At 36.3% G+C, this 27,170-nt stretch overlaps 1 protein-coding gene across 50 annotated transcripts in view; it reads right to left on the bottom strand.

Moving 5' to 3' along the window:
- The window catches only part of SOX6 (SRY-box transcription factor 6), a 660,184-nt gene that overhangs the window by 64,166 nt on the left and 568,848 nt on the right, over nt 1-27,170 (bottom strand). For 32 of the 50 annotated variants that reach the window (XM_077963255.1, XM_077963268.1, XM_015114789.3 and 29 more), the window contains 3 exons: nt 23,129-23,278; nt 17,274-17,499; nt 14,111-14,298 (listed from right to left, as the gene is read on the bottom strand). In XM_077963255.1, coding sequence (XP_077819381.1) covers nt 14,111-14,298; nt 17,274-17,499; nt 23,129-23,278 — 564 coding nt within the window. The remainder of the gene's footprint in view (nt 1-14,110; nt 14,299-17,273; nt 17,500-23,128; nt 23,279-27,170) is intronic. The other 18 variants (XM_077963265.1, XM_077963242.1, XM_077963257.1 and 15 more) reach the window with 1 other exon arrangement.

Raw genomic sequence — 27,170 nt, 5'->3', positions numbered from 1 at the left:
ATGAATTTCCTCTGTCTGAGGAAGGCCAGACACATTCAAAAGGGCAGGCAGATGAAAATAAATTTTCATCTCCATAAGAGGAACTACTTCTTCCAAAGTCTGGGCTCTAGTCACAAGCACACAATCAATGAGCATTTTAGGCTCAGTGTTAGGGGAAGAGCAAAGTGTAAGACATGGGCTCTTCCTTCAAGTTACCAATAATGGTAACAATGTGGTGCAGTAAAAAGTATATAATTTATATAGAGAAGAGCTGGTATTTGAACCTAGAGTTACCTGCATGAATTTTCAGGGTTTTGTTCGATTTGTTAGTCTATAATGGGGGCTAATAAAAGATACCAATAATCTTTACCTCACAGGATTTCTCTGAACACCAAATGTGAGTTTTATATAAAAAAAATTCATCAGTCAAAAATGCCTATAATTATGTTAATTATTTCACATTTTCATGTAGATTTACAATCCTATATCATCCTGAGGTTTCTCCCACAGAGAAGAGTGGGAGCAACTTATTAGTTGCTTCTATAATTGTGTAACAGGTTGACTGTCTCCAAGTTTATCTATGTGGAGAAATACACTCCATTTACCTCAGCCACCACTACCATCATTATTCTTTATTCTCTCTCTTTCTTTCTCACACACATACAATCATACATACAGCCTCTGGGTTTACTTTCTTAGCCAGGCATTCAAGGTTTCCATCATCTGAATCCTGCCGCTCTCTAACTCAGAGTCCACTTCTCTCTTGATTGAGCCGTCCTCTGGCCATTATTCCCCATATGCAGAGACACATGCCCCATCCATACTCATGCCAGGACCCTGCCTAGACACTCCTCCCTATGTACTCTAGCCTGCCTGTCCTTCCTTTGAGGGCATTTCAAGTCTCTCCTCTACTACAGAACCTTTTTTCCACCCAGGGATTGATCAGGACAGCCTCCTTTTATCTTCATTAGCTTAATTAGCCTTACAACACATTTCACTCGTTTGGCACATAGACCCTCTATTGTCTGGTTCCCTTTTATGGATCTGTCTTATCTTCCAAATCAGACTACCAGACTACAGTCTCCTGTAGGTCAGAAAGAGACCAGTCGATATTTACCTGAATCCCTAGCACCTAACACCTGAACCCATACATCAAATGGTCAGCACTTCCTACCTAACACCCTGTGATGTCATGTGGTTGCAAACAACAATAAGGGAACCAGAAGAATATTTATTTGCATCTACCTTACTTCACATATATTATCTTATTTAATATTTTCCACAAGCTTATACATTATATTCGTCATTTCCACCTTCCAAGTGAGTAAACATAGACTCAGAAAAGTAAGCAATAGGCCCTAGGTGGCATACCTAGTAATACACATGTTGTTGATCATTAATTAGGCTGAGAAGCTGAAATTTGGATTTAGACATGACTGATTTCAAAGGCTCCTGTTCTTTGTTTCATTCCTGATGTTTGCCTAGACCTGGAGAAATCATTTCATGGCAATCAAATTGGTGGTCTGGAATCAGAAAGGCTAAACTTGCTGCCAACCTCCCTTGAAGGAGTGTTATTAAGATCAGAAAACTCGGTCAGGTGCTCATGCCTGTAATCCCAGCAAGTTAGGAGGCTGAGGCAGGTGCATTACCTGAGGTCAGGAGTTTGAGACCAGCCTGGCCAATATGGTGAAATCCCATCTCTACTAAAGATACAAAAAATTAGCCAAGGGTGGTGGCAGGTGCCTGTAATCCCAACTACTGGGGAGGCTGAGACAGGAGAATCGCTTGAACCCAGGAGGTGGAGGTTGTGGTGAGCCGAGACCATGCCATTGCACTTTAGCCTGGGCAACAAGAGTGAAGCTCTGTCTCAAAAAAAAAAAAAAAAAAAAAAAAAAAAAAAAAAAAAAAAAAAAAATTTAAAAGAATCAGAGAACTCATGTTCTTAGAAGAATAGAAAGGACTTGAGAAACCAATGCGATTTTGTAAATATAAGAGCTCACTAAAATGTTTCTTTGAACTAGAGATGAGGTTTGTCTTCTTGCCCCCATTTTACAGATAAGAAAATGGGTATTAATTTAAATGTTGATATTTTAATCTCAACATAGGCAAGAGGACCCCAAATTTATGGTTTCTCTTCTTAAAAAAATATATTGACTCTCAATATGGGAAGATAACAATTTAAATGATCTCCTTTGTTGAGAACTACAGGGGACTGCCACAGCCCAGAAGATATGAGAACTAAGGCCATTGCGTAATGCATTTTACAAGACACCCTTTGTGTTATTTCAGAACCAATGCTGTTGACATTATTTATAAAAAGATATAAAGGGCAAATCAGGGTTGCACTAAAAATAAAATCAAGCATTTCCATCCATAGTGGGAGGACAGCACTTTGGGAAATTCTAATCTTAGTTGCAAATGTCAAAGATTGCAAACTGGATCTTAGCTAAAAGTAAACTTCTGTCAGACTGCTCCCAATGGCACTTTTTTGACAACCAGATTTAAGACAATGCTGAGAGGGAACTAGCGATGTAAAGAATATATAAAGTACATCCATGTGCAAAGTTTTCCCATACACTCTCTATTCACAGCCCTAGGCCAACCAGCTGAAAATGAAAATAATCAAGTATAGTAATACCCAACACCATAAAGAGAAGGCAGAACACATACATGAAGACTTATACAGACAACACACATACACTGTCATACAGATCGTCTCACATATACGCCCAGGTCAACTGACACAGACAGACATACAGATTCAGAGACAGACATAGACATGGACTCAGACATACCTACAGACGTACGAATGCAGACAGGTGCACACTGAGATAGACACACAGACACAAAGAGATACTGACAAATACACAGACACATTATAGATGCATAGTCAGACAGACACACAGCACTGCTATAGATATAAACAGACCTATGGAAAAACAGGCACACATAAATGTACATACACAGACAAGGAACAGACACAGAGACAGACTCACATATAGATTTATACCCACAATGAGAAAGACATGAACATTCAGAGTTCACTCACATGAACACTCACAGAGTTACACACATAGTGCAGTCACATGCACACACAAACTCATGTACAGCCATATATAATGTGTGACCTTCTGTGACCTTCTTTTCAAGGCACATCAGGACACAAGAGCAGGGATAGGTTTGGGGGAAGGAGGTGAAGTCCGTCTGTCATTGCAGACAGAATATGGGATTCAAAACAAAAAACTTTGAAGTCTCTCAAGTTTAATATTACCTCTGTGAATGTAGGCAAATGATTTGAGCTCTTTGAACCTCATACTCACCTGTAGAAGAGGAATAATAAAAATTCCACTTCTTAGGATGTTTTCTAGAATTAACTTTAATTAATAAATGTGTGAAAATGCTTTGCAAACAATTTAAAACACTGACATTTTAGTGATTGTTATTATAACGTTCTTAAAACTGCCACAAGCAAAGAAAGCCTCTTAGGAAAAGAAAAAGTTAAAGTATTATTCACCTCATCTATTACTAAGAACACTTAATGAAATCTATTTTTAAAAATTGATCTTTAGGGAACTAAACATTTATACAAAATGTAGTTATAGAAAATTGTGTTACTGGCATCAACTTAAATCAATTAATATTATACTGAATGCCTACTATGTGCCAGGCATGTCTAGGAAGTGTAATGTTCTATTTAACCTACACTCTGTTTAGTGAAGCTATCATATACAATATATTCCATACTCGGTATCACTATAAGCAAGGATGATAGTATAGAACAACATAAGCTGCACTAAGACTGAATTTAGCACTTTGAGACCATATGATGCCTTAGAGTCACCACTATAAGCATCTTAGGACTGTGAACATTAGAGCAGAATCTGCAAAGCACACAGGACTGAGCACCAGAGAGACAAGGGACTGGTCCCAGTCACAGTAACACCCTGTGGCTGGATTTGGGCAATCACTTCACTTCTCTGTTTCTTCATCTATAAAATGAGGGGCTGTACTAAATGATCTCTAAGGGCTCTTTTAGCTCTGATTCAACTCTTCTTATAGTGTGATGAAGAAGTGCTGACTAATGGTCTTTCTGTTGAGAGTGCTGAATATATGAATTTTTACTATACTACTATAAAAACAAAGAAGTTCATATTTCATATCTCTAAAGGGAAAAGATCTGTCATCACTGGACTAGAGGTAATGTGGGCAAGTTATAATTCTGTAAGAATAGAAATAGATTAAGAGATTTTTGGACAGAGCACACATTAGATCCCTAATTCCCAAGGGCAAAGATCTCTGAGGAAAATCTTCAGGATATACCAAAACCAACATCCAAGAAATGGAATGCCAAAGTCAGCAGAAGGTTCAGATTGCTTTTAAGCAGAGCACACTCCTCCCAGCTCAGAAAAATCCAGGTGGACCCAGTTTCCTAAAGGCATGCACACAGTAAAACAACATAGTGTGTTTTCAAGTCATCACTTGTGCTTCTCTGAGGAATCTAAAAATCAGAATTTAGACAGATTCTTTGTTAGACTTAGGAGGCAGCTTGTACTGTCTTGAGGAGCTTTGTGAAAACTTAGGAAAACAGTTTAGAATCTACTCAGCCATTCTAAAGTTGCATTTTAAACTGAACCCAACTTTAAATGTAGCAGACTTTAAAAAATATATTTGTCACTTAAATAGTCTCAATTTTATATTTAAAATTTTTCCCACAATCAAATGACTTCAAACTTACTATTTGTTTTGATGATAATCATAACTATATATATTTTCTTTAATGTGCTGTTTAAAAATAACTAAAAAATTCCTGACAACATGTGCTTTGATTTTGTTCTGCAACTCAGATATTTAAAAAATGTTTACTACAACAAGTGGATTCTAAAGGCCACCTAGATGGATCTGATTTAATTTGGAGGTTGGGACTTCTTCGGAAATTAATTTCTTTATGTGGGGTGACATAGCATTAAGTCACCCGACACTATACTTGTGATACATCCTTCCTCTGCATACTGGTTGTCTTTCCACTGGGAAAGCCCTGTTTCCACAACAACAGGACAGCTTCTAAGCTAAGGAAGGGCAGGAGTGCAAAAGAGACCAAGGCCAATTTAAAGAAATTTCAAATGGAGTTCCTCCTACAGAACTGGTCTTGGGAATCCTACAAGAGAAGAAAATGGATTTTTAAATACATAATCCTAGGTACCTGGCTTATGGTTTCATAGTTTTTTGATACAACCTGTAATAACCAAGGGAACTAAGTGTTATTAATCGCAGATAAGGACACCAAGGCTCAAGGAAGTCACAGACCTGTGAGCTGTGGAAGCAGAATCTGAAGCCCTGGTCACTCTGACTCCAAAACACATGCTCTCTTCACTCTTGCACACCTCTCTAAAGGTCTCGCCGATTCTTTAAACTGCCACCATCACATTCTTCTTAAAATGTAGTTTAGATTAAATGTGCCCCATCCACAAACACCTACAATGGTTTGCAATTATCTAAAAGGATAAAACTTAAGCTAGCCACGACAACCATCTCTTTCAGCCTGCTTTTCTACGAATTATGTGTCAGGTTCTGAATGACATCACTTATGTTGATTATAGCTGGCCTTTCATATCCATGGGCTCCATATCTGAGAGGTCAACCAATTTTGGAAGGAAGATATTAAAAAAAATTTAAATTAAAAATAACAATACAATACAAATAATAGAAATAAAAAGAGTACAACAACTATTGACATAGCATTTATGTTGTGTTAGGTATTATAAGTAATCTAGAGATGATTTAAAGAATATGAGAGGATGTGCCTAGGTTATATGCAAATACTATGCCATTTTATATAAGAGTCTTGAGCATCCAGGAATTTCGGGATCTGCAGGGTGGGGAGGTGGGGTCCTGGACCAATTCTCCAAGAGTATTGAGGGATGATTGTACTTTATTGGATCATCACAACAAACCCTTATCATAGAAACTATGCAAATTAATAGCATTTCTCAGATGGAGACATTAGGGCTGTCTAACTCCAAAGCCTTTGCTCTTATCAACAACCTTAATTAAATGGATGGGAAAGTAGGAAGGAAAGAAGAAAAGAAGGGAAGGTGGAAAGGTGGGAGAGAGAGGAAAAGAAGAAGACTGGGAAAGAGGGAGGAAGGGAGTAAGCATTTATTAAATGCCCAATTGGTATATATGATATTTTATTAGAAGGTTGAATATTGAATTATTTAATTCTCAAATCCTGATATTTTTATAGATTAGGAAACTTAGGTTCTGAGATATTAGCATAATAGTGATAAAGCCAGTACTGAACCCTGGTTATCTTTCCACTTCACATGTCTAATACTATGCTTTATATATACTAAGTACTTAATACAAATGGAATGAAATTTTAAAAAAAGTGTGTCCATGGAATAAAGTGCTGCAAAAAAGTATGCAATGTCAGTCACATTACCTAAACTAAGGCAAATAACTGTAGGTAAAAATGCATCTAAAAGATAAACGAAAGGTCTGTTAAGAAATAGCCCTGCAAAATTACTGAGTTCTCAAACTGAATAGGAATGTTATAGGTACATTATTAGGTATGTCTCAAGCTTTTGTGAGGACCCAGAGGAGAGCACCTATGTTTCTTCTGAGAAGCTGTTTATGTTATAGCATACTGTGGCTGTTGTAATACATTTCCTTTTTGCCTGGTTACCAGGAAGCTCACAATCAAGTCTGTGGTCCTCCTTTGGCAATTAGGTAAATATGTATGACAAGAATTTTCATGCACTTCACTTATCTCAGCTTTGCCTACTTACTTTATTTTCCTATCCTTAATTTTTCTTTCCCACAATCTCCTCTCTATTTAGTTTCTATGTTGTTTTACTGCACACATCACTGCAAACCAACCAAAATTATTTTTACATCAAGGCAACGTATAAACACAAACAGTACAACTGTACCGTTTTGCTCCTTAATTCAAATAGAATAAAGCCATTGGTCAATTCTAAACATTTACTGTGTTTGATCAGTGAAAACTGTTATTAAGGTTAAGGTGAATACAGTTAAAACACATAATGTAGATATATGTATTACATGATCTAGAATAGCATATATTCAAAGAATCACCTTGGCAATCTCAAAGACCATTTTAGAGGGTCAACTAGATCAAAACTATTTCCATAATAACTCTAAGATATTGTTTGCCTTTTTCATTCTTATTCTCTCTTGAATGTACGATAGAGATTTCTAGAAACTACATGACAACGAGACAATTTGGATGTAAAAGCAGATACCAGAATCAAGCAGTCTTCTAATAAATCAGACATTAAAGAGATTCATTAAAATGTAAAGCAAAGCCATTTTTCTATTTTTTTTTACTTTGAAAATATAGTTAATACTCGAAAATGTTATTTATATTACTATCTAATTGATTCGTTGTTATCTTAAATATTTTTTAATGTTTTAGTTTTAATATTTAATAAGACAAATATTGGTTGCTAAGTCCCACATAAATCAAAACTCTTTAGGGTCTTTGATAATTTTTAAGACTATAAAAGGTCCCTGAGACCAAAAAAGTTGAGAACAGCTGGTCTGGAAGGATTAAGAGATTACATCTAGAAGAGATTAGATCTAGAAGGATTAAGGATTAGAAACTACCTGCCATAATGGGAGGTTAGGTCTATGAAATCCTCATAATTAGTAAGTTTGCTCCATACATAACAAAACCAACAACTCTTTCACAGAATGTATGCAATATTATTAACTGTATATATCAAATTTTAGCCCTTTCATTGAGAGATACATTAACTAGATGTGGCCTTTTGACTAAAACATGTATAAATAAAACTCAAGGCTTTATATTTATTCCTACACCCACGCCTATCCCTAGGAAGTATTCCGAACTTATACACTTATATATAAATTCTCACCATTTTTTTCTGTTTAAAGTACAGAGAAGAAAGGAGGCAAACAAGTTTGTTGTTGTTTTTTATGAGTTTGGCCTTAAGCTAGTAGCTAGGCAACCAATCAAGTAGCCCTGACAACAGAAAGAAAAAGAACTTAATGATTACATTCAGCCAGGAGCTTACATACAGAACTTCATAGTTGCCCAATGTTATTAGTTCAAATGTAAAATCCAACATTAATAAACCTTACCTTGCTTTTCTCTAATTTTATAGCACTTTTGATCTGTGTATGTTCTTTTAAAAAAATACTATCGCAAGTATAAATATGGCTATTCATTTCAAAGAAATACGTATGAAGCACATATATCTAGATAGACTTCTTTAGCTCATAATTTTAGCATTCACTTCATTAAATTGATGTTTGAAACTCAGATGTGTGTCTTGTTTTAGATTTTAAGTAAAATTGCGCTATCAATCTCACAGACATGTACGGAACAAATGAGATGATGGAAAGGAAATGCTGGAGTAAAGTGATCCAGAGCTGGTCTTAGTTTCTTCATCTGTGAAACAAGGACAGTAATACCGACATCCCTGAATTTGGAAAGGTTCAAGAGCAAATATATATGTAATAATATATTTGGAGCATAGAAAGCAGTATAAAAATATTCCTTGTCGTGACATAAAGAAAGAGTAGTACACAAATGTTTTTTAAACAGTGACTACTGCTCTGCTTTGCAAATGAGGAGAATTACAATTAGAATTTCTTCCCTTACTGCAAAAATCTCTAATGTGCCTCACATTCTTCATAGTACAAGTTGTTGTCTTGAGAATAGGTTGACATAGAAAAGCAACACAAACATGTTAGTCAACTGCTCACAAAAATGACAATCCTGATTAATTAGGACTATGTGCGCCTTTGAAAACAACCAAACCTCACTAGTCTGCGAGCTATAGAAGGAGCTCATTCATTCCCAACACACTTTGCTAAATAATTTTCTCACAAGCCCCTTTCGTTTACTGCTGTACAGCTATATTGATCCTCTGACTAAATTTATCCTGTCATGCAACAACGAATACCTGAATCAATTGTATGAATAACAAGGAGCTATGATAATTGACAATGCGAAGCAGAAGATGTCCAGTATGTTTTTCTTTTCCAATAAAAGGGGGCAGTATTACATCAGTGTAATACTGATGTGCTATTCTCATATTTGTGAAACATATGGGTGAAATGCAAGAATCTACACTTTCAAAAAATGAACAATGGCTTTTTAAATAAATGGGAACAAGTTTACAATGTGCCCCAATGATTGGATTATTTTTTTTCCTATTTAATTCACTGAAAAATATTATTTGGGTATGAGAAATGTAAATAGCTATCAAGAATCAGGTCAAGCTTTTCCAAAAAATTATCGATTAAAATTCTGCTTTTGTGGAAATACATTAAAGAATACATTAAATAAGTAGGAACAAAAGCTCCCTAGCACACTAACATAATCAGAGTTGAGTATTATCATGTTGGCTTTAGCCAGATCCTAGCAGGTAGCCAGTTTATACAAGTCACTCCAAAAACGAAAAAGAAATATGCATATCCTGACTTTGTAAGAAGCTGCCTGTTAGCATCTTAGTATCCTTTTTTTCTCTTTTAAGAAATTTTGAATCCAAGGACCAATAGGTTGACTCATTCACCAGTGGAGAGTATCAAAGAAAATAAAATTTAAAAACTAAACAGCAGATTTGACAAGCTGCCTGCCATCTGAAAGTGAGAAAGAATCTGATATTAATTGAGCATCTTCTGTGCAAACTATATGCTGTACATATGTTTCTTCAAAATATCCCTTCAAGAAAAGGATAATTATCTCCATTTTATAGAAATGATCATTGAGACTCAGAGAGGTTAAGTAAATTACTTAAGTAACACAGTTAGAAAATAGCACAGGGAGAACTGAGACCCAGGATTAACAAACTCTAAAATCCATGCTCTTTGTAATCTACATGTAGTTTGTCTTTCTATGACTGCTCCTGGTCTAGCCACCTCTTTTGTTTCTTTGTCTATACCAGCATCATTCAACCTTCTGTTTCCAGTGCCAGCAGCAACGGACACCATGGCAGGAAAGAATGCCCTACCCAGACAGAAGGTGACAAGTATAGAGAAGGCAGGGAGCTAAATGCTCTTCTGTTTTGCTGTTTTTGTTTATTTATTCCCTGCTTTATTTCATCAAAGCTTTGAGATTGCCAGTGTAAAATGTAAGATAACATAGGAAATTAATAAATGAATCTGGTACTGTTCTATAAGTGGAAATATAATTAACTAGGAATTAGGAAAGCTGAGATTTAATTTCTGTCCTGCCACAAATACACTATGACTGTGGGTAAGTCCTTTTATTTCTCTAGGTTTCAGCTTTCCCATCTGCATATTAAAGTGATTGCACTTGATCAAATGTAATGCTCCCTCCAATTCTTTTACTCTACAGTTTTAATTCTACCCATATACTTCAGAGGCAAGTAAAGTGTGATAATAGTGTCCACTGTAGCTCACTTTGACACCTGATGAGGTCAAGCATTTTTCTCAAGTGATTCCCAGATGAGGAAGTGAATAGCAGCTTGGGACACATGTGTACAGGTGTGTAATCTGACTTTTCATGAGCAGTTGTGATCAGTAGGTAATCAGTCTACTGGCTTACATAATACCTATGCAGGAAAGCATTCCAACCAATGCTTTCACTGAGTCAGCATTCAAACATCAAAAAGGTCAGAGAGTTACAGAACATACTTTAACATCTACCCCTTCATTAAAAAGGCCCACCCTGCCTTGCCTGTCTTCTTGCCAGATGCCCTAGCTTAGCTCTGAGGAGACTTAGAAGCAGTCTAATTAAAATTCTGCTATGTATTGTCATGACTAAAATACTCTCTATCTTAGAGATGTCAAAACAACAAAATTTGGTAAGCAATTAGGCTATAGTATGATCTAATTGCACTGGTACTCAGACAGAAGTGAGGATGGCTGGTGTTCTTGGTGTGGAAAGCTATAACCCAGGGCGGTAACTTACTTAGACATCTGCTGGCAGGACACTGACAATTCATGCACAGAAGTTATGTTGAAATGATGGAGCAGAACAGCTCCTAAGGTGCCGTTACAGTCTATTGTCCCTACAATGTATATATTTAACAGAGCCTAAATACCCCGTGACACAGCCAACCAGAACAACTCCATTGGTGCCGTTCTGGCCGATCAAGTCAACAATGTTTCATTTCAAAGTGCCAAAACAGGGATTTACCCAATACAATGAGACCTATCATGAGCAAACGTGTAGCCATATGGACACATATATGATTCTATATGTACTATAAAGATATAAGTATCCTTATGCCTGTTAGTAAGTGTTGGCTCACATTTATGATATACACAAAGACTGTCTTGTATACATCTAACATTACTAAATGTAACAAGCTATAGTGGACAGTGTTGTGCAGCCCCGATCCCCCTTCAGTACTGGAAGATTTATTCCCTCAGCTGCTGGAAATGCTGTTAGTAGCTAGCCCTTAGCTGTTGGCCCTCTTCAGCACTGCCTTAGCTGGAGAGAGTCACCTCACTCAAGGTCATGTCCTCTTCCCATAGCATCAATTATCCAATGACTGGTTGATGCAGGTATATAAAAGCTCACACTCTCACCCCAACTTAGGACAATTCTGAATGGCCGTAGCAGCCTGGAAACTTCCTATGAGGTTGCTAGAGGCCCTAGTTGAGACGGCACCAGAACACAACCTCTCCCTCTGCACAGTCCTGGGTTTAAAAAAAAAATTAAAACTTGTTTATTTTCTGGAAATGGGGTCTCACTATGCTGTACAGGCTTTTGTCTTCTCCCTTCCCTTAGAAATCCTAAAAGCACTCCCTAATAAACCCGCATGCTGATCTTCATCTCAAGACCTATTTCCCAGGAAACCCAAATCTGTGCCACATTCTTCTGCAAAGAGTGTCCAAATGAGAGAAAGAAGAGGTACGCTTAATAAATTATAAAGTTTTATGTCAACAGCACCACAAAAAATTACCTACAACTGTATTGTGGCCTACAAAGAATAAACTCATAAATCTAATGGAAAGATCTTATATTTAAGGAAATGGATGGTTCTAACATGAATAATTTTGAAGAGAGTTAAACTGAATTTGTCACAATTCATTTTCCAGTTTAATTGCACATTATATATTAATATTTACCCTCTTTGGCTCAGAAGAAAATCTGATGCTCAGAAGAAAAAGTAGTGCCCCATGGAAGCCCATAAAATTAAGACTGATATTTTGATTATGAGAAAGCCAAAGCTACCATCACAGGAATCCATTAGTGCTGTCCTTCATTTATTCTTCTAACTTAAACTAATCTAGCAAGCAATCATAGATACTGATTGTAGATACTAAACAAAGCCTACAAGAATCACAAAATATATGTGTAAAACAGTGACATTATGCAGGAGGGAGAGAGACCATGTTAAGGAGAGCTCATGAACACAACATCTCTAATAATGAACTTTTCCAGTGCTCCAAATTCAACCCCAGTAAGGTTGTCTACTGAGAAAACAGCTCTCTTCAACTTGGAAACCAGGGTTTTCTGGTTCTGTAGAAACAATATTGCAGCTTACCTTCTGGGACTCAGTTATATTCAGTGTGATATGTTTTAGGTCAAGTTCAAATTTATCTATCAATCAATCAATCAATCAATCAATCATCTATGTATCTATCTTGACCTCATCTCTCATCCCTCTCCCATGTGTTCCAAAGCAAAATAAAGTTTTATCCTTTTAAACTTCAGACTTTTCCCTCCCAAATGAATTTAAAAAGTCAATGAGAAATACTTAAAATTAATCTGTAGAACTTGAAGTTAATAGTGTCTAAGTTTGAACTTCAACAGACAATACAAATTCAACAATATAGGGTACCATGGAGAGAACTCTTGTGTCCCCTCAAAATCCATTGTCTTGAATCCCCAATCTCCAATGTGATGGTCACTGGAGGTGGGTCTTTGGGAGGTAATTAAGTTTAGATGAAGTTATGAGGGTAGAGCCCCCATGATCAGATTAGTACCCTTCTATCAGATAATCAGAAATTTTCACTCAGTCTACTAATAGCCTCACAACCAGTCTCCCTGTTTCCATTCTTAACCTCCTATATAGTCCAATCTTCCACAGTAGGCAGAATGATCTTTTATACGTAAATCAGATCAAGTCAATGTCCTGGACAAAATCAGTCTAGGGATTCCCATCACACTCAGAATAAAATGAAAAGCCTTTCCAGGGTCTACCAGGTCTAATAAGCTCTGCCCACCCTATCACTTTTACTTTATGATCCCCTGCTGTGCTGTCTCTTGTGCCATTCTTGCCACACTGGGCCTCCTTGGTGCTGATCTGATCCTCCAAGGGCCTCCACGTTCATCATTCCCAGTGCCTGGAATGCCCCTGCTCCTGCCTTTCATATGGCCTGGACTGTTGCTTCATTCAGATGTCAATGTCACTTCCTCAGAGAGTCTTTACCACTCCATGTAACATACCAACCCTATAACACCCTATTCCTTTAACTTGCTTCTTCTATTTTTTCTTATGGCATTTATTGACTTCCTGCCATTATATTTTCTATTTAATTGTTTATTTCTTCATTGTCTGTGCTCTCCTGTTAGAATATGAGCTCTAGGAAAGCAGGTATCTTTGTCAGATTTGCTCACTGCTGCATCTCCAGTGCCTAGAACAGAGTCCATCATAGAACAAACAATAAATAATTTGCTGGATCAAAAACCAAATGAATGCAATTTGCAAATTGCTTTGTTTTGCTTCATTTTTTGTCCTGGTTGTCAGGAAGTTTAGTATTACATTTAATGGTGAGTCACGGTAACATATTAGTCTTCATTGTAAACACATATGTGTCTTCCTTTTTTAATATTCTGGTACTCTATTTTTATTCTAATAACATCATACATCTCCTTTATTTTAAGATACATCTATTTCAGAATGTGACAGAAAAACACACCAATAGGCAGGTAGGTTGGGTGCCTGGGAGGCAACTTACACTGGGTGGGAAAGGGCATATTTGTTAATCAGCAATAATGCTTACAGATACTACATGACAGATTTTAGTAAAGTACAAGACAGCCCTCAAGCTGGAAGCCCAAATCCATGGCTGCAGGTTGATACCTGGGAGCCTGGAAAGAACCACATGAGAGTGAGCCAACGAGTCTAGCAGATCCAGTGACACAAGGAAGCAGTTTTACCTTTTCATTCCTGCAGTTGTTCAGCCCCATATTATTTATGGAGGACAGTTTCCCATCAACACCATGTGGCTGTTGCTGCTGTTGCTCCCGCTGGATCTGCTCTCGCATCTTCCGCGCCTCCTGGATGGCTTTCATCACCGTATCCTGATCCCCAAAGAGGGCAGGGGAGTTGAGACTAGACAGGATATCTGCATACACAGGATGCATTATTAGAGGCTTGTGAGGTCAGACTCCTAAAAAGTACTACTACTATACCCTCCCCTGTAGAAAACTGCATTCTCTGAACACGGAAGGGGTGCACATTTGCTATTTTTTAAACTATACAATAATATACATAGAACACAGAACCAGGGCAACCAAGTTGTGCTCGGTTCTTTTAGCCCTTGGAGAAAACCCCAGCACTCCAGTCTATCTGGGTTCTGTCTACCTACCTCCTCACAGACTAAGGTTCCTAGACTCCAATTGTATACATATTGGGGGAAGGTATTTGCTCTGCCTGTTATGTACAACTGGTGCACAATGCTGCTTCTTCTGTGGGGAAATTATGGGGAGGAAGGGGGTGAGGAGTGGGGAGGAGGCAGAGATGTTTGTCCAGGCTACCCATTACAGTTGCTGTGCTAATACAACACAGTGGTTTCTGGCCCGCAGGAAAAAAAAAAAAATCTGTGAGGCTGCATGTGTACTTTAGTGATATCTGTATCTGTGTGTTCATATGTCCACTGCAGGAAAGAGGGGGCGGAAGGAATTCACCGTACTCTCCAGTCCCCCAGTTGCTGGCTGGTTAATGAAGCATTCTTCTCATTAGGCTGCCTCAGTTATTTACCAAGAGAATGACAACCCATTCCCCACCCCCAGCTCGAACACCCACTGCGATCAGCTCCCTCTATTCACGACAGTGAGGCGATATGTGTGGGACTGGTTTTCGCATAACTACAAAGCTTCAAAAAAAGTGAGAATAAATATTTACTTCCAGTGTATTCCATGCAACACAGAGGGAAAAATTTCAATATTAAACTGACTTATTTTCCATGATATCTTGCATTTTACTGTAACATGAATACTTTGAATAAGATTTTCCAGTTTTAGACAAAAAGAGGGCAATTGTTTGATGATAGATAGGTTTCATCTGCTGTAACAAATGTTAGTGTGATCCACTTGCTTAAGGGCTTGTATAAGCATTTCATAGCATGTGTGTGTGTACACCTCTCATAGGCAGGACAGAAGAAATGAGTGCAGAATCAAGCTCATACTGGATGTCTGGTGTGTACAATGCACGTGCATATGCATTTGAGTTTGGAAAAAATTTCCAAGCTATCTATGGAATTTTTTTTAAGTCAGTCACTTTTTAGCCCCACAGCTTTTATTCTGGAGCTTTTCTGGTAAAAAGACCATTTCTATCCAATATCATCTGGACAAGAGTGCTGTTCAAACACAGGTACTATTATTTCAGCCCATTTCTAGCTCATGATCTAAGAAATATGCTTTGCTGAGTCGAGTTCCATAAAAGCAGGGCCTGTGACTCAGTCATCTCTGTCTCTCATGATACTCAGGACAGCAAACAAATGCTTTCCAAACAATTTCAGAGTGAATTCTAGGAGGGCCATTTCAAGGTCAACTCTATAATTTATCTTCTTGTTGGCTTTTTTCCCTCATCTCACGACTTCCAAAAATCCAGCCAAGGGGTATTCATATTCACATGCTGGAAATGATTTAATTCTATCTTCTATACGGATACCACTAACTTGGCATGAAAACTTTCAGGTCCCGAAAAACGCATCCTTACTCAAAATGAGAATATGCTCCTGTAGAGATCCAGTATCCCAAAATTCAGTGAGGAAGATTTACACCTCACCATCAGAAGATTCACTTACACTCAGCATATTTAGCAAATATTCTAACTGTGAGTTTACAAAAAGAACACTGAGTAACATGTGAGAGGACCTGGATTCTAGTCCTGTTTCTGCTAATTAACAGCTGCAGGAGTGTGGGCAAGTCATTCTACCTGTAAGAACCACAATGTATGTATTTGTACAATGAGGGTAATAATACACTATCTAACTCATAAGATTATTGTGAAACATTGAATCAGATAAAATAGGCAAGAATTTTTTAAGCTGTTAATGGCTATTCTTATACATGATTTTATCTATTGAAATAAACATTTTAGACTTCAGAACTCAATAACACAAGGAAGGTAATCTGAAGAAATGCTAGGTCTTGTCCCTTTAATCTTTAAATCTGTGTGTGTTTGGAAATTATGTCTCTTAATTTTCAAAGAGTATAAGTATAACAAATTAAGAGACTTAATTTCCAAACAAAGAGTATAGTAACAATAATGTTAATGCTTATTTGGCACTCTCTTACTGACAACTACTTTCACATTTATTGTTTCATTCCACTTATATACGTACATGTATTGATATTCATTCCAGTTTTTTTAAATTGAATGCCTTTTAGGTTCTAAACTGCACTAGGCACTTTATACGTATTTTTCTCTTTTAATCCTCATAATAACCTATGAGCTAGTAATACTAGGAAACTGAACTTGAAAATATTAAATAACTTTTTTGGGGCCACACAGCTAGAAAATGAAGGCTTTCTGTACAAGCCTGCCTCATTCCAAAACCCATGTTTTTTCCTCCATACTTTTCACATAGGGCTATGAATATTCCCAGAGATACTTGGCTATATATCTCCACGGGAGTATAAGGAGTCAGACATTATGACATCTCTTCCTACATATCAATAGTATTTCATATATGTTCTTGAAGTGTGTCGTTCATATTTGTTTTACTGCAAAAGTAATATGGGATAAGACGTAAAATTCACATACACTTTGATAGAAGATAAAAATTTCAAATAAATTTTGGCCTTTTGGAAGGTTGCTTTGAAGCCAGGTCCTATGTCCCTGAAAAATTATTTCAGTGTCAAAGCACTGACCAAATATAGCAATTGCTAAGTCTATGATTTGCTGCATCTAACTCATTATCATCTAAAGAATCCATCCCAGCAGGATTTATATCATGACCTTTTCCAAAAGTTCTAATAAAAGAAGATACTAAATTGGTTTATGTTTCAGTAGAAAATATGAGTATTATCTTTTACTAAGGAGCACTTTGGAAACAAATATCAGTCATAACTAAACAGGTTTGCTTTCTTTTACCTAATTCGTAAGTCTCTTCCTGGTGTTGACTTTTCCATTTACCTAAAGAGGATCCTCTTCCCAGACTTCCTCCAATGGGGCTAGGGATGCTGCTTTTGTTTGGCAGATTGACAGGGCTGGTTTTGCTGGCTGGGAAGAGGTTCTGGGTGGGAGACGTTGGGGATTTTACAGGCTCTGCTGTCTTGGGTCGGGATGAGAGATTCAGAGGCTGTGCTGCTGCTTCATCCTACAAGAGTTTAACATAAATAATTATTTTTACAAAAGACAAATGAAGCACATTATCACTTAGTAAGCCACAGTTATTTTACACCTCAGAGACAATGCCACATTCTCCTACAAAAATAACAAAAGAAGCTAATTATCTACCTCCTTGAAGATTCATCGGAAGGAAACCTCATTAATTTCCCTGCGTTATGTTTCTATTTACATTAACTGTGCAGTTGGATCATTCTTTTTGCCAAATTAAAATCTGAATTAGCTCACATTACAGCTTAATTTCCTAATGTGTTTTCAGGGATCTAAATTAACCTAGGGCATTTACAAAGAATTATTTAAAATTTCAGCAGCTCTGTAGTGCTTTTGTGTTATTCTCTCTGAAAAGTTCTTGTAGCTATAAACAGCCTCTGCAGCTAATTTTTTAATATATATTTTAAATCAAACAATTGCAAGCACTTTAAAAATGGAAACATGGAAAGCCTTCTGATGTACTAGGCCCCTGCCCAGGGAGCCGCATGCCACAACACGGCTTCTATGTGGCTTTCTGGGTGTGGGTACTCTTCATGGTCTATATTCTGGTCTCTATTCATGTTTAAAATTAATTTTTGCAAAGACCAAGGATAGATTATAATTATGTTTCACATACTATGCTATATGCAATTTATTTTTCATGTTTAAAGTGATGTTTCTTTATATGCTTTTCTACATATATTTACAGAATGTCTATTTTAAGATACATGTCCTTCTACACTGAGACAGTATTCAAATATCTGGCTTTTAACTGTAGTTCATCCAGGAGCTTGAAAGCTAAGCTCTTTCCTTTACTTTGTCTCATTTATCCTGCCATAAAATACTCGAAATAACACTTTCATCATCTTAGAAATTTAGTTATAATATGAGCATATTTATTTAAATGTTCAGTTTTAAGATCTACATTATTGTGTTCTAAAATAAAATTGTCAGCAAATGTTAACTCCCATTTTGCTTTTGAGAAGGCAAAGAGAACTAGCTTTTAATGCCATTGTTTAAAAGATCCAATAGAGTTTGGTAACAGAACATTTTCCCCCTTAGTAACCATGTGACCTTGCTGGGGCTCAATTTCTTCATCTGCGAAAAGAGGGTCTGATACTAGATGATCTCTAAGGTCTCTTCCAGTACTAATATCATTGACTAAGGGGGAACAGAAAGAGAGGCCAGAAAATACTACTTTTGAAGGAAGATTAGAAAGAGAAAATAAAAACGGCATGCACAAAGAAGCAATTATATACCAAGGACTGTACTAAGCATTTTCACATACTAGCTCATTTAACCATCAATAGCTATGAGCCTGGCCAGTATTATTCTAAATTTACAAATAGGAAAATGGAGGTCAGAATGACAAAATCCCTTGTCTAAGGCCATATAGGGAGGGAAAGAATTTAAATTCTAATTTATTTGACTCCAAATTTCAGGCCCCTTTTCTACTGAACTACCAGAGAAAATAAGTCTATTGTTTGATAACATAGTGATGCCACAGATTTTTGTGTGTGTGTTCATAGGGAAAAGGCAATTTCTCATATGCATTGCAGTGTATGTTTATGTATATTTATACATAGGACAGGTTCTCAAGCAATATGGTTACATCCATTATGAATGTCAAAATTATCTTATGTACTTAATTGCAATTTACTTCCCTTTGCTCTTAATTCAAAGGATGTTTGAACTAGTTTGTTCCTTTACTCACATCTAAATAATAGTGATTTATATGGTAGGTGGTCACTTAATTTTCTCCACGTTTCCTTTATTTGGGGCTCACTGAGCTTCTAAAACATCTAAATTTAAAGTATTGATCAAATTTGGAACATTTTCAGTCATTACTTCTTCAAATACAATTTTCTCTTTCTTCCTTTTCTTTATGGGCCTCCAACTGCATACTTTAGTCTATTCCATGTTGCCCCACAGTACTGACCAGTCTTTTTTCTATGCCTTTCATTTGGGATAGTTATATTGTTATGTCTTCAAGTTCACTAATCTTTTCTTCTGAAATGTCTAAGCTGTTGCTAAACCCATCTAATGCACACACACAAACACACACACACACACATATATATATTTAATCTCAAACATTGTATTGTTCATCTCTAGACATTTGATTTAGGTTTTTCATGTCTTGCTTTATCATGCTCTTGTTTTCCTCTATATTCTTGAACATATGGAGTTTATTACATCTTTTTCAACTTTGAAATACTCTATTTTTTTACTTAGTTGTATAATTCAGTAACTGCCACTTTAATCAATAATACCACTGGGCATGGCTAGTGCCTACCAACTCCCAATTAAGTGAATCCTTTTCCACCATGGCAGAACTCTTGGTCCTCACAGCCTGCCCTGTCCTGATAACTTTGTGCTAACCAAACCTGGGAGTAGGGGAAATAACAATAGCCCTAGGCCAGAATGTCACAGACCCCCACTATTCTTACATATAAGAGGCATAAATATTTTCGCAGATTGTATATAACTTTGGTCATTTTTAAGAATGCCAAAATGACTGTTTTTGTCAGTTTTGTCCAGCTTCATAGATGAGATTTTAGGAAAGCAGATGCTTACCTCATTTGGTGCTACTTGGAAGTCTCTTATAATAGTTGTTTTTACTTTCTACTAATTCTATCATTTGTATCATTTTGGGTTTGTTTCTATTGATTGATTTTTCTCATTATTCATATTTTTTGCTGCTTTGCAAGCCTGATGTTTATTGTACGGATGCTACATATTGTGAATTTTACCTTCTGGGGTGATGAAGTTTATGTATTTAAATATTTGAAAACTTTGTTCTGAGACACAGAACAATTTGATCCTTTTCTAGACTTACTTCTAAGCATTGTTAGGCAAGGTCAGAACAGCCACTAAGTAGGGGTAATTTGTCCCCACTACTGACGTAATACCCTTCTGGGGACTCTACTTGATGCTCCATGTGTCAGGAGATCTTTCCACTCTGGCTATTTCTGGTCCTTTGTGAATCTTGCAGCTGTTTTGTTTGCTACATTCTGGTGTTTCCCCTTACCTCAGGTAGTTTCTCACATGCATGAGCTGATCAGTACTCAGCTAAATACTCAGGGGGAGCCTTTTGCAGATCTTCAGCATTCTTTCTCCATGCAGCTTGCTCCTCTCTGGTACCCTGTCTCACAAATTCCATCTGCATTAACATCCCTAAACTTTGAACTCTGTTTCTCTACTCAGGGAGCCTATGAAGCTTCCTGCATAGTTGCCTGGAAACTTCCTTCCAATAGTGAGCTGCAACAATTGTAGTGCTTGCCTCACTTGTTTCTCTTCTCATAGGAATCACTGTCCTGTACTACTATTGTAAATGTCTGAAAACCATTGTTTTATATAATTTTCCTACTGAGTTTTAGTTGTTTAAGCTGGAAGAGTAAATCTGATTTTGTTCCCTCATCATGGTCGACAGTGGAAATCCTCTAGGTGTTTATTTAGGATCTCTCCCAGTGTACAACTAGATATTTCAATCACAACCACTAAAACCACCACACTATCTTCTTCATTATCATAACGACCACCAGCAGCATCACTACCACTGACATTTATAGAATACTCAGTATAATACTAGAGGGTGTATATACGACCTATAATAATATTAACTCCATTTTTTTTTTTCAGAGGAGAAAACTAAAGTAGAAAGCCACTAAGTAGCTTGGCCAACATGATAGAGCTAGTAAAAGTGGTAGAACCACTATTTTAACAGAAACATTCTGACTTCTGATGTTGACAGTTATAGTAGACAAAAATTCTAGGGGGAAAAGGTACATCAGAACATCTATATTTATTTTTGTTACTTTCAGCAAATGTTGCCTATGTTCTGTCTGAATTTAATATAAGTAGTCACGTTATATACAGAGAAAAAGCAATGACTATAAAGAGAAACATGAGAGATTTTCGTAACCACAGTTCTTTAAATTAGCAAACTATAAGATTATTTTCAGAACATCTTCAGTAATAGATAGGAGTTATAATTTAAATTTAAAACATTTGCTTTATGTTTTGGTCTATATATTTTTACCCATATATACAATAAAAAGTCTAATAAGTAAAAGAAATATTTCCTTTGTTATTAACATAGAATATGGTCAAGTCAAACTACCGCAGAGAGATCTCTAAGAATTTTCATGTGGTCAAGTGAGTAATAAAATTCAGTTGGCTCACAAAGATGGAAGGGTAAAAGCAGATATAAACTTGAATTTAACCAAGGAACATTTTACTCATCCAGTAAAGACTTGGTTTGGTGCAGTTCCAGTTGGTCAACTTACTTATAAAATGACTTCTTTATGTTAAAATATTTAATACTGAATAGCTCAAGTCACTGATATTTGATATACTCATACTCTAACAACTACGAGTAAGCAAAGTGTCTTTGAGTTGGAGTGTTCTCTTATTCACAAACACAAACTCTGGAAACATAAAATAATCTGTTTTCATAAGTGATTCTGTCTTACTAAATGTAAACCTCCTATTGTAATATCTCAATATTTCTAACAACATAACATAAATGTTCACCGATTTCTTTGGACTTTGGTTGGAACATAGACAGAACTACCTCTCTTAATGATTTTCACATTTTTTGATCTTTGGTATTTGGGATCTACTTTATTAAAAGACCTTCTGGAATCTCAAAATTACTATATGCAAATTTTAGAAAACAAAACAATTTCGGTGATTGTATACCAGCCAATTATTAATTTGGTTGGTCTCAGCTGTTTCCCTTGTGAAGATTTAATAACTGCAAAATTTCTCCAAATGCAGTACTTTAATCATATTACAATAAAGCATTTATACTTTTCATACTCCTCCAAGTAGAGAAGTCAATTATACAAAACAATTGTTCCTCTGTTTGAATTTGATAATTCAATATAGAAAGCAACTGCATTCATAAAACTGACAAGTGCCACCTACAGGTACCAGCTGCAGCACAAAATTGCAGTGGCTCATCAATTTCCCTCTTACCGAGTGCCTCCTGGCTGCCTAGTTTCAAGACACTGAAAATTAGTGAGAAAAGATATCTATTAATGTCCCAGACATAACCTGGGAAAGCCTGTTTATCCTATCACAACTCTATGGCATCAAAAGCATTATTAGGCAATGACAACTCATTCCTTAAACATGTATAACTAGTTTTGAAGGAGAGATCTTCACAACAAACCTTACAGAGTCCAGCATTAAATTCTATTTTGCACTTCTTTTTAAATCCAATGTTTCAAGATCCCAATTCTCTGGTCCTATAAGTTAACTCCCTCCCTATTTAAGACACACAGAGAGAAGTGCCACAAGTCCATGACAAAGACTGGCAATAAAATTATGGCCATTCATGCCAATGAGCATTAAAAAATAAAAGCCAGAATCCAAAGGGGGAAAACTCTTGAAAAGTCAGTTTGCAGATTGAGGTAAAGATCTCACAATATGGCACTATTGTTATCAAAAGGGAAACACCTGTTTCTCAATGCTCAATCATGAAATTTACCACAAAGAGGGACATTTTGGTGTTGCTTTATGTTGCTATGTTTCCTGCTGTTTATGCCCAACATAGCCTGCTTCACTATCTTTCTTGTGAAACTATTTTCTAAACTGTTTCCACAATCCTGCAAGGTGAGTACCTTAACTTGAGTTACAGGGCTGGTCCCTCTCTTTTCATTTTTTATCCCAGTAGGTGAGACCGTCCCTGCTGTGTTTGGTGGCTGTGGAGTTGATGGCATCTTTGCTCCAGGTGACACCTGCATGCTGGCCAGCTGAGCGGCATAGAGCTGCTGTAAAACAGGGAAGACAAATATTGATCTTTTTAAATGCAGCTGAAATTGAGTTAAAAAAAAAATCTTACCATATTGTTAGATTTCTCAGATAGCCTTGTAATTTCTTTTTCGTTATGTTTAAAAAAGGAAACTAAGAGAAGGCAAATAATAAAACAGAAAGAAAGAAGACAGGTCTGGGAGCCATAGTTCTGTTCCTGGTCCTTCTAGCAACAGCTTTATGATCCTGGACAAAGGATTTGATCTCTTTAGAATTCAGGTTTGTTTTTTATTTAATTGTACAAAAAGGAATTCGACTAAGTAGTCTCTAAGATGTTTTTTAATACCTAAAATCTTTATTAAAAGTTATTTAAATATCTGGGATGTCCACTTGTGTAATATTAATATTCATGAATTAAGAAACTAACCTGAACATTTCTAAAGATTCTTGGAAGAACTGTATCATTCTTATTCAGCTCTGGTTATGCATCCCTGGGTATTCTGATCCTTCTGAATAATGAGTGCTGTTCCCAAGGCCACTAAGGCCCAGTGGCAGTCATTGTTTACCCAGGGTCTTATTTCTAGGCAGCGTATAACATAATCCTCAAGAGAGTATAGCCAAATTGGTAGCAGTTTTGTTGTTGTTGTTGTTGTTTCTGAAGTCAAGCTTCTCTAAACCCAAACCAGCTAACAAAGTGCTTCCTTCATGCTTCCAAACAGATCACCACACTTCTCTCCTCAGGTCCTGCCTTTGTCTGGGACTCCACATTTATCTTCATCATATTCTCATTGCTGTTTCAAGGTCTTTTCTGAAGTATTTTCTGTAGTTCTCTTTGGCAAACCAATGATCTTATTACTCGTTCTATTTACTCAGCTTAAAATGGTTCCTCTTCTCTGAGACATGATAAGCAGATAATCTGACATTACAAATCTTTAAATTATCAACCTCAAAATATGTTGATTTCACTAAATTAAAGCCAAAGATTGAAAGACAGGTGGGCTAACCTCTTTTCATACAATTTTCATTTTTATTAAAGTCATTCTTGTATGTAGCTTTACAAGATAAATAGTACTTTAAGGTTTTAAAAAACAAAAAACCAAAACAGCAACAACAAAAAGAGCATGACAAAAATGTACAGTGCACAGTCTCCACAGCTTGCAGAATGACCTTCATTTTCTTACCCTGGTCCTCCTTATCTCACCCCCTGTTCTGTGGAGATCATTCCCTTCAATTCATTTAATGGTTTAACTGGTATTTATATCCTTATTTGTAAATCATTCTAAATGTTATATCATTATCTACATACAAAGGAAAATGAAAGTTTCACTTTCCTACATTGAACACCACATGTGCTCCCATGCTTCCCTCTCCAAACTCTTAATGTTAATGTCACAAATTTTAAAATTAGTGTTTACTGTTTTATATTATTTTATGAAGATACTAGCTATGTAGTAAACTATATTTAATATTATTTCTCAACTTTTTATTTTGTTAGATTTAAGATTTGCCTCATATTTTGTTTTCATAATTTTTAAGTAACTATCACTAATTCTCAAACTCTCCATGAAATCAGTAAAACTCTACCTAACATAATTGAATATATCAGGTAATCTGTGAACCCTGGTTTTTCCCTTGGAGACATCCTTCCTGGAATTCTCAATCTTCTTACTCCAAATCTGAACTAATTTATTCCTCAGGCCTACCTACTGCAGATCTACAGCACTTGGAATTCCTTTTGCCTCTCTTGTACCAGTGTCCTTGTTTCCTGGGTATCATGTTTTCTTCCCTTTTAGTTAACTGTCTCATTTTGGTAAAGCATATCCTCCAAGAGCTTCCTGAGAAAGGTGAATGTGACATTAATTATTTAGGAACTCACATTCTTCTCACTTGGTTGTAGTTTGACTGGTATAGAATTCTAAGTTGAAAATAATTCTGCCTCAGAATTCCAAAGATATTGATCTGTTGTCTTCCTATTCTTGTTACTAAGGTCCTGACACTATTTTGCTTCCTGATCCTTTGTATGTAATCTATTTTCTCCTCTAAAAGCATCAGGATCTTCCCTTTCCACTGAATGTTTTGAAATTTCACTATTATGTCCTTCCGTTGACTTTTACATTCATTGTTCTGAACGGCCACTCAGTCTTTTCAATCCAAACCATGTCTTTGTTTTCTAGGAAACTATTTTGATGTTTTTCATTGATAATTTTCTCTCCTCTGTATTCATATTTGATAAATGTTAGATTTCCTTATTAACCCTCTATTTTTCTTATTTTTTCTTTCTATTTGCTACTCTTTGACATTTTGTTACACTCTATGACAGATTTTTGGCAACTTCATCTTCCAAAACTTCTCTGAATGTTTTAAAGTTTCTACCACTATATTTTAAAAGATACTCTTATTCTCTGATTGCTTCTTTTTATAGCATCCTGTTCTCTATTCTGTTTGACAATGTTAATTATAGGTTTGGGTTTGTTTTTAATGTTTTCTGTTCTCTGCATTGTTACCACTCTTTCAAGGTCTTTGAGCTCTTTCATATTAGGGGCTTTTCCAAAGGGTCTGGTGTTCATTGGTTGTTTATTCATATATAAGAGCAATGTACTAAAAAGATGACTGGAAGATCTAAGTACAGGATAAACTTATTGATTTATGGGCTTCAGCATAAGGTAATGATGAAGAAAGTCTGCTTTTTCATTGGGAAATTCCAAATGTCAATATCTACAGGCCATTTATCTTAGACTAGACCATTTTCTCAGAGAGATGTCTTCAAATTCTTGCCTTGCTTTGTGCATAGACTTGTATGCCATCATTACATAAGCCAAGCAACAGAAGGCAGGAGAAGAATCTCATAGTCTGGTCTATCCTGCAGATTCCCTGATTTTCACCATGGCACATCACTCATTCTCAGCTATGCCTGGTGTCCCAAGACATAAACCATTCAAGTTCTACTTTTCAAGAGAATAAATCTCCAGTGACTTCTGTCAGGTTATATGCTCATGGGGCTTGAGGGAGGAGGCAGGGATTGCAGTTACCAGGTTGCATGACATTAGGGAGGGATCATCTTATATCTATTTTCAACCAGTCATCCTGTCTACAGTTCCACCTCTTACAACTGTTCCTTTAATGATACATGATGCCTTCAATTCCTAAGCATTTTAAAGGTTCAGCTCCCAATTGGGCTTGATTCTTTTTGGCTTTACACTCCTAAAGCTTGGGTATCAGCTTTCTCTTTTCTGCTAAGACAGTTATAACTCATCTATCCATTTCTCATATTCCAATTTTTTTTTGTCTTCTCTTTCCATTTCTACTTGAAGGTTTACACCTATAATCCTTAACCATAAATTTACTAGGATTTGGTTAAAATCGGTAATAAATGAAAATGTTAATCTGCTATGGTTAACCAGAAGTCAGACACTCCAATCTTAACACTATTTAATGCTTGAAAACTTCATTCAAATATTTTCTTTTCTTCTTCTTTTTTAAATTATTATTATTATACTTTAAGTTCTAGGGTACATGTGCATAACGTGCAGGTTTGTTACATATGTATACTTATGCCATGTTGGTGTGCTGCACCCAAGTCATTACCTTGATGGTCACATTTCTATCATAATAAATAGAAAGCTTCGTAGATCATCAACCAAAATAGCTCAAACTTTGCCATATGAGTAGGGGAGAAAAAACAGGTGGTTTGTATGTAATTTCCAGCATTTCTATCATTCAGATGGACAAATAAAAAAAATTACCACAGTAATCAAAAACAGACCTTTCAGCACATGTAATTAAATGAAAGCTTAATAAAGAATAATTTGCAAGAGCCAGATGTGCTTATGTCATGATTGTTGCTTTCTTTGGAACAATTTTTCTAATATAACAAGCCTCTAAAGAAATTAAAGTTTCATAATTCTGTATGCA

Source organism: Macaca mulatta, chromosome 14, assembly GCF_049350105.2.
Source record: "Macaca mulatta isolate MMU2019108-1 chromosome 14, T2T-MMU8v2.0, whole genome shotgun sequence".
In the NCBI taxonomy this organism is placed as follows: Eukaryota; Metazoa; Chordata; class Mammalia; order Primates; family Cercopithecidae; genus Macaca; species Macaca mulatta.
This window is presented reverse-complemented; position numbering and strand designations above follow the sequence as displayed.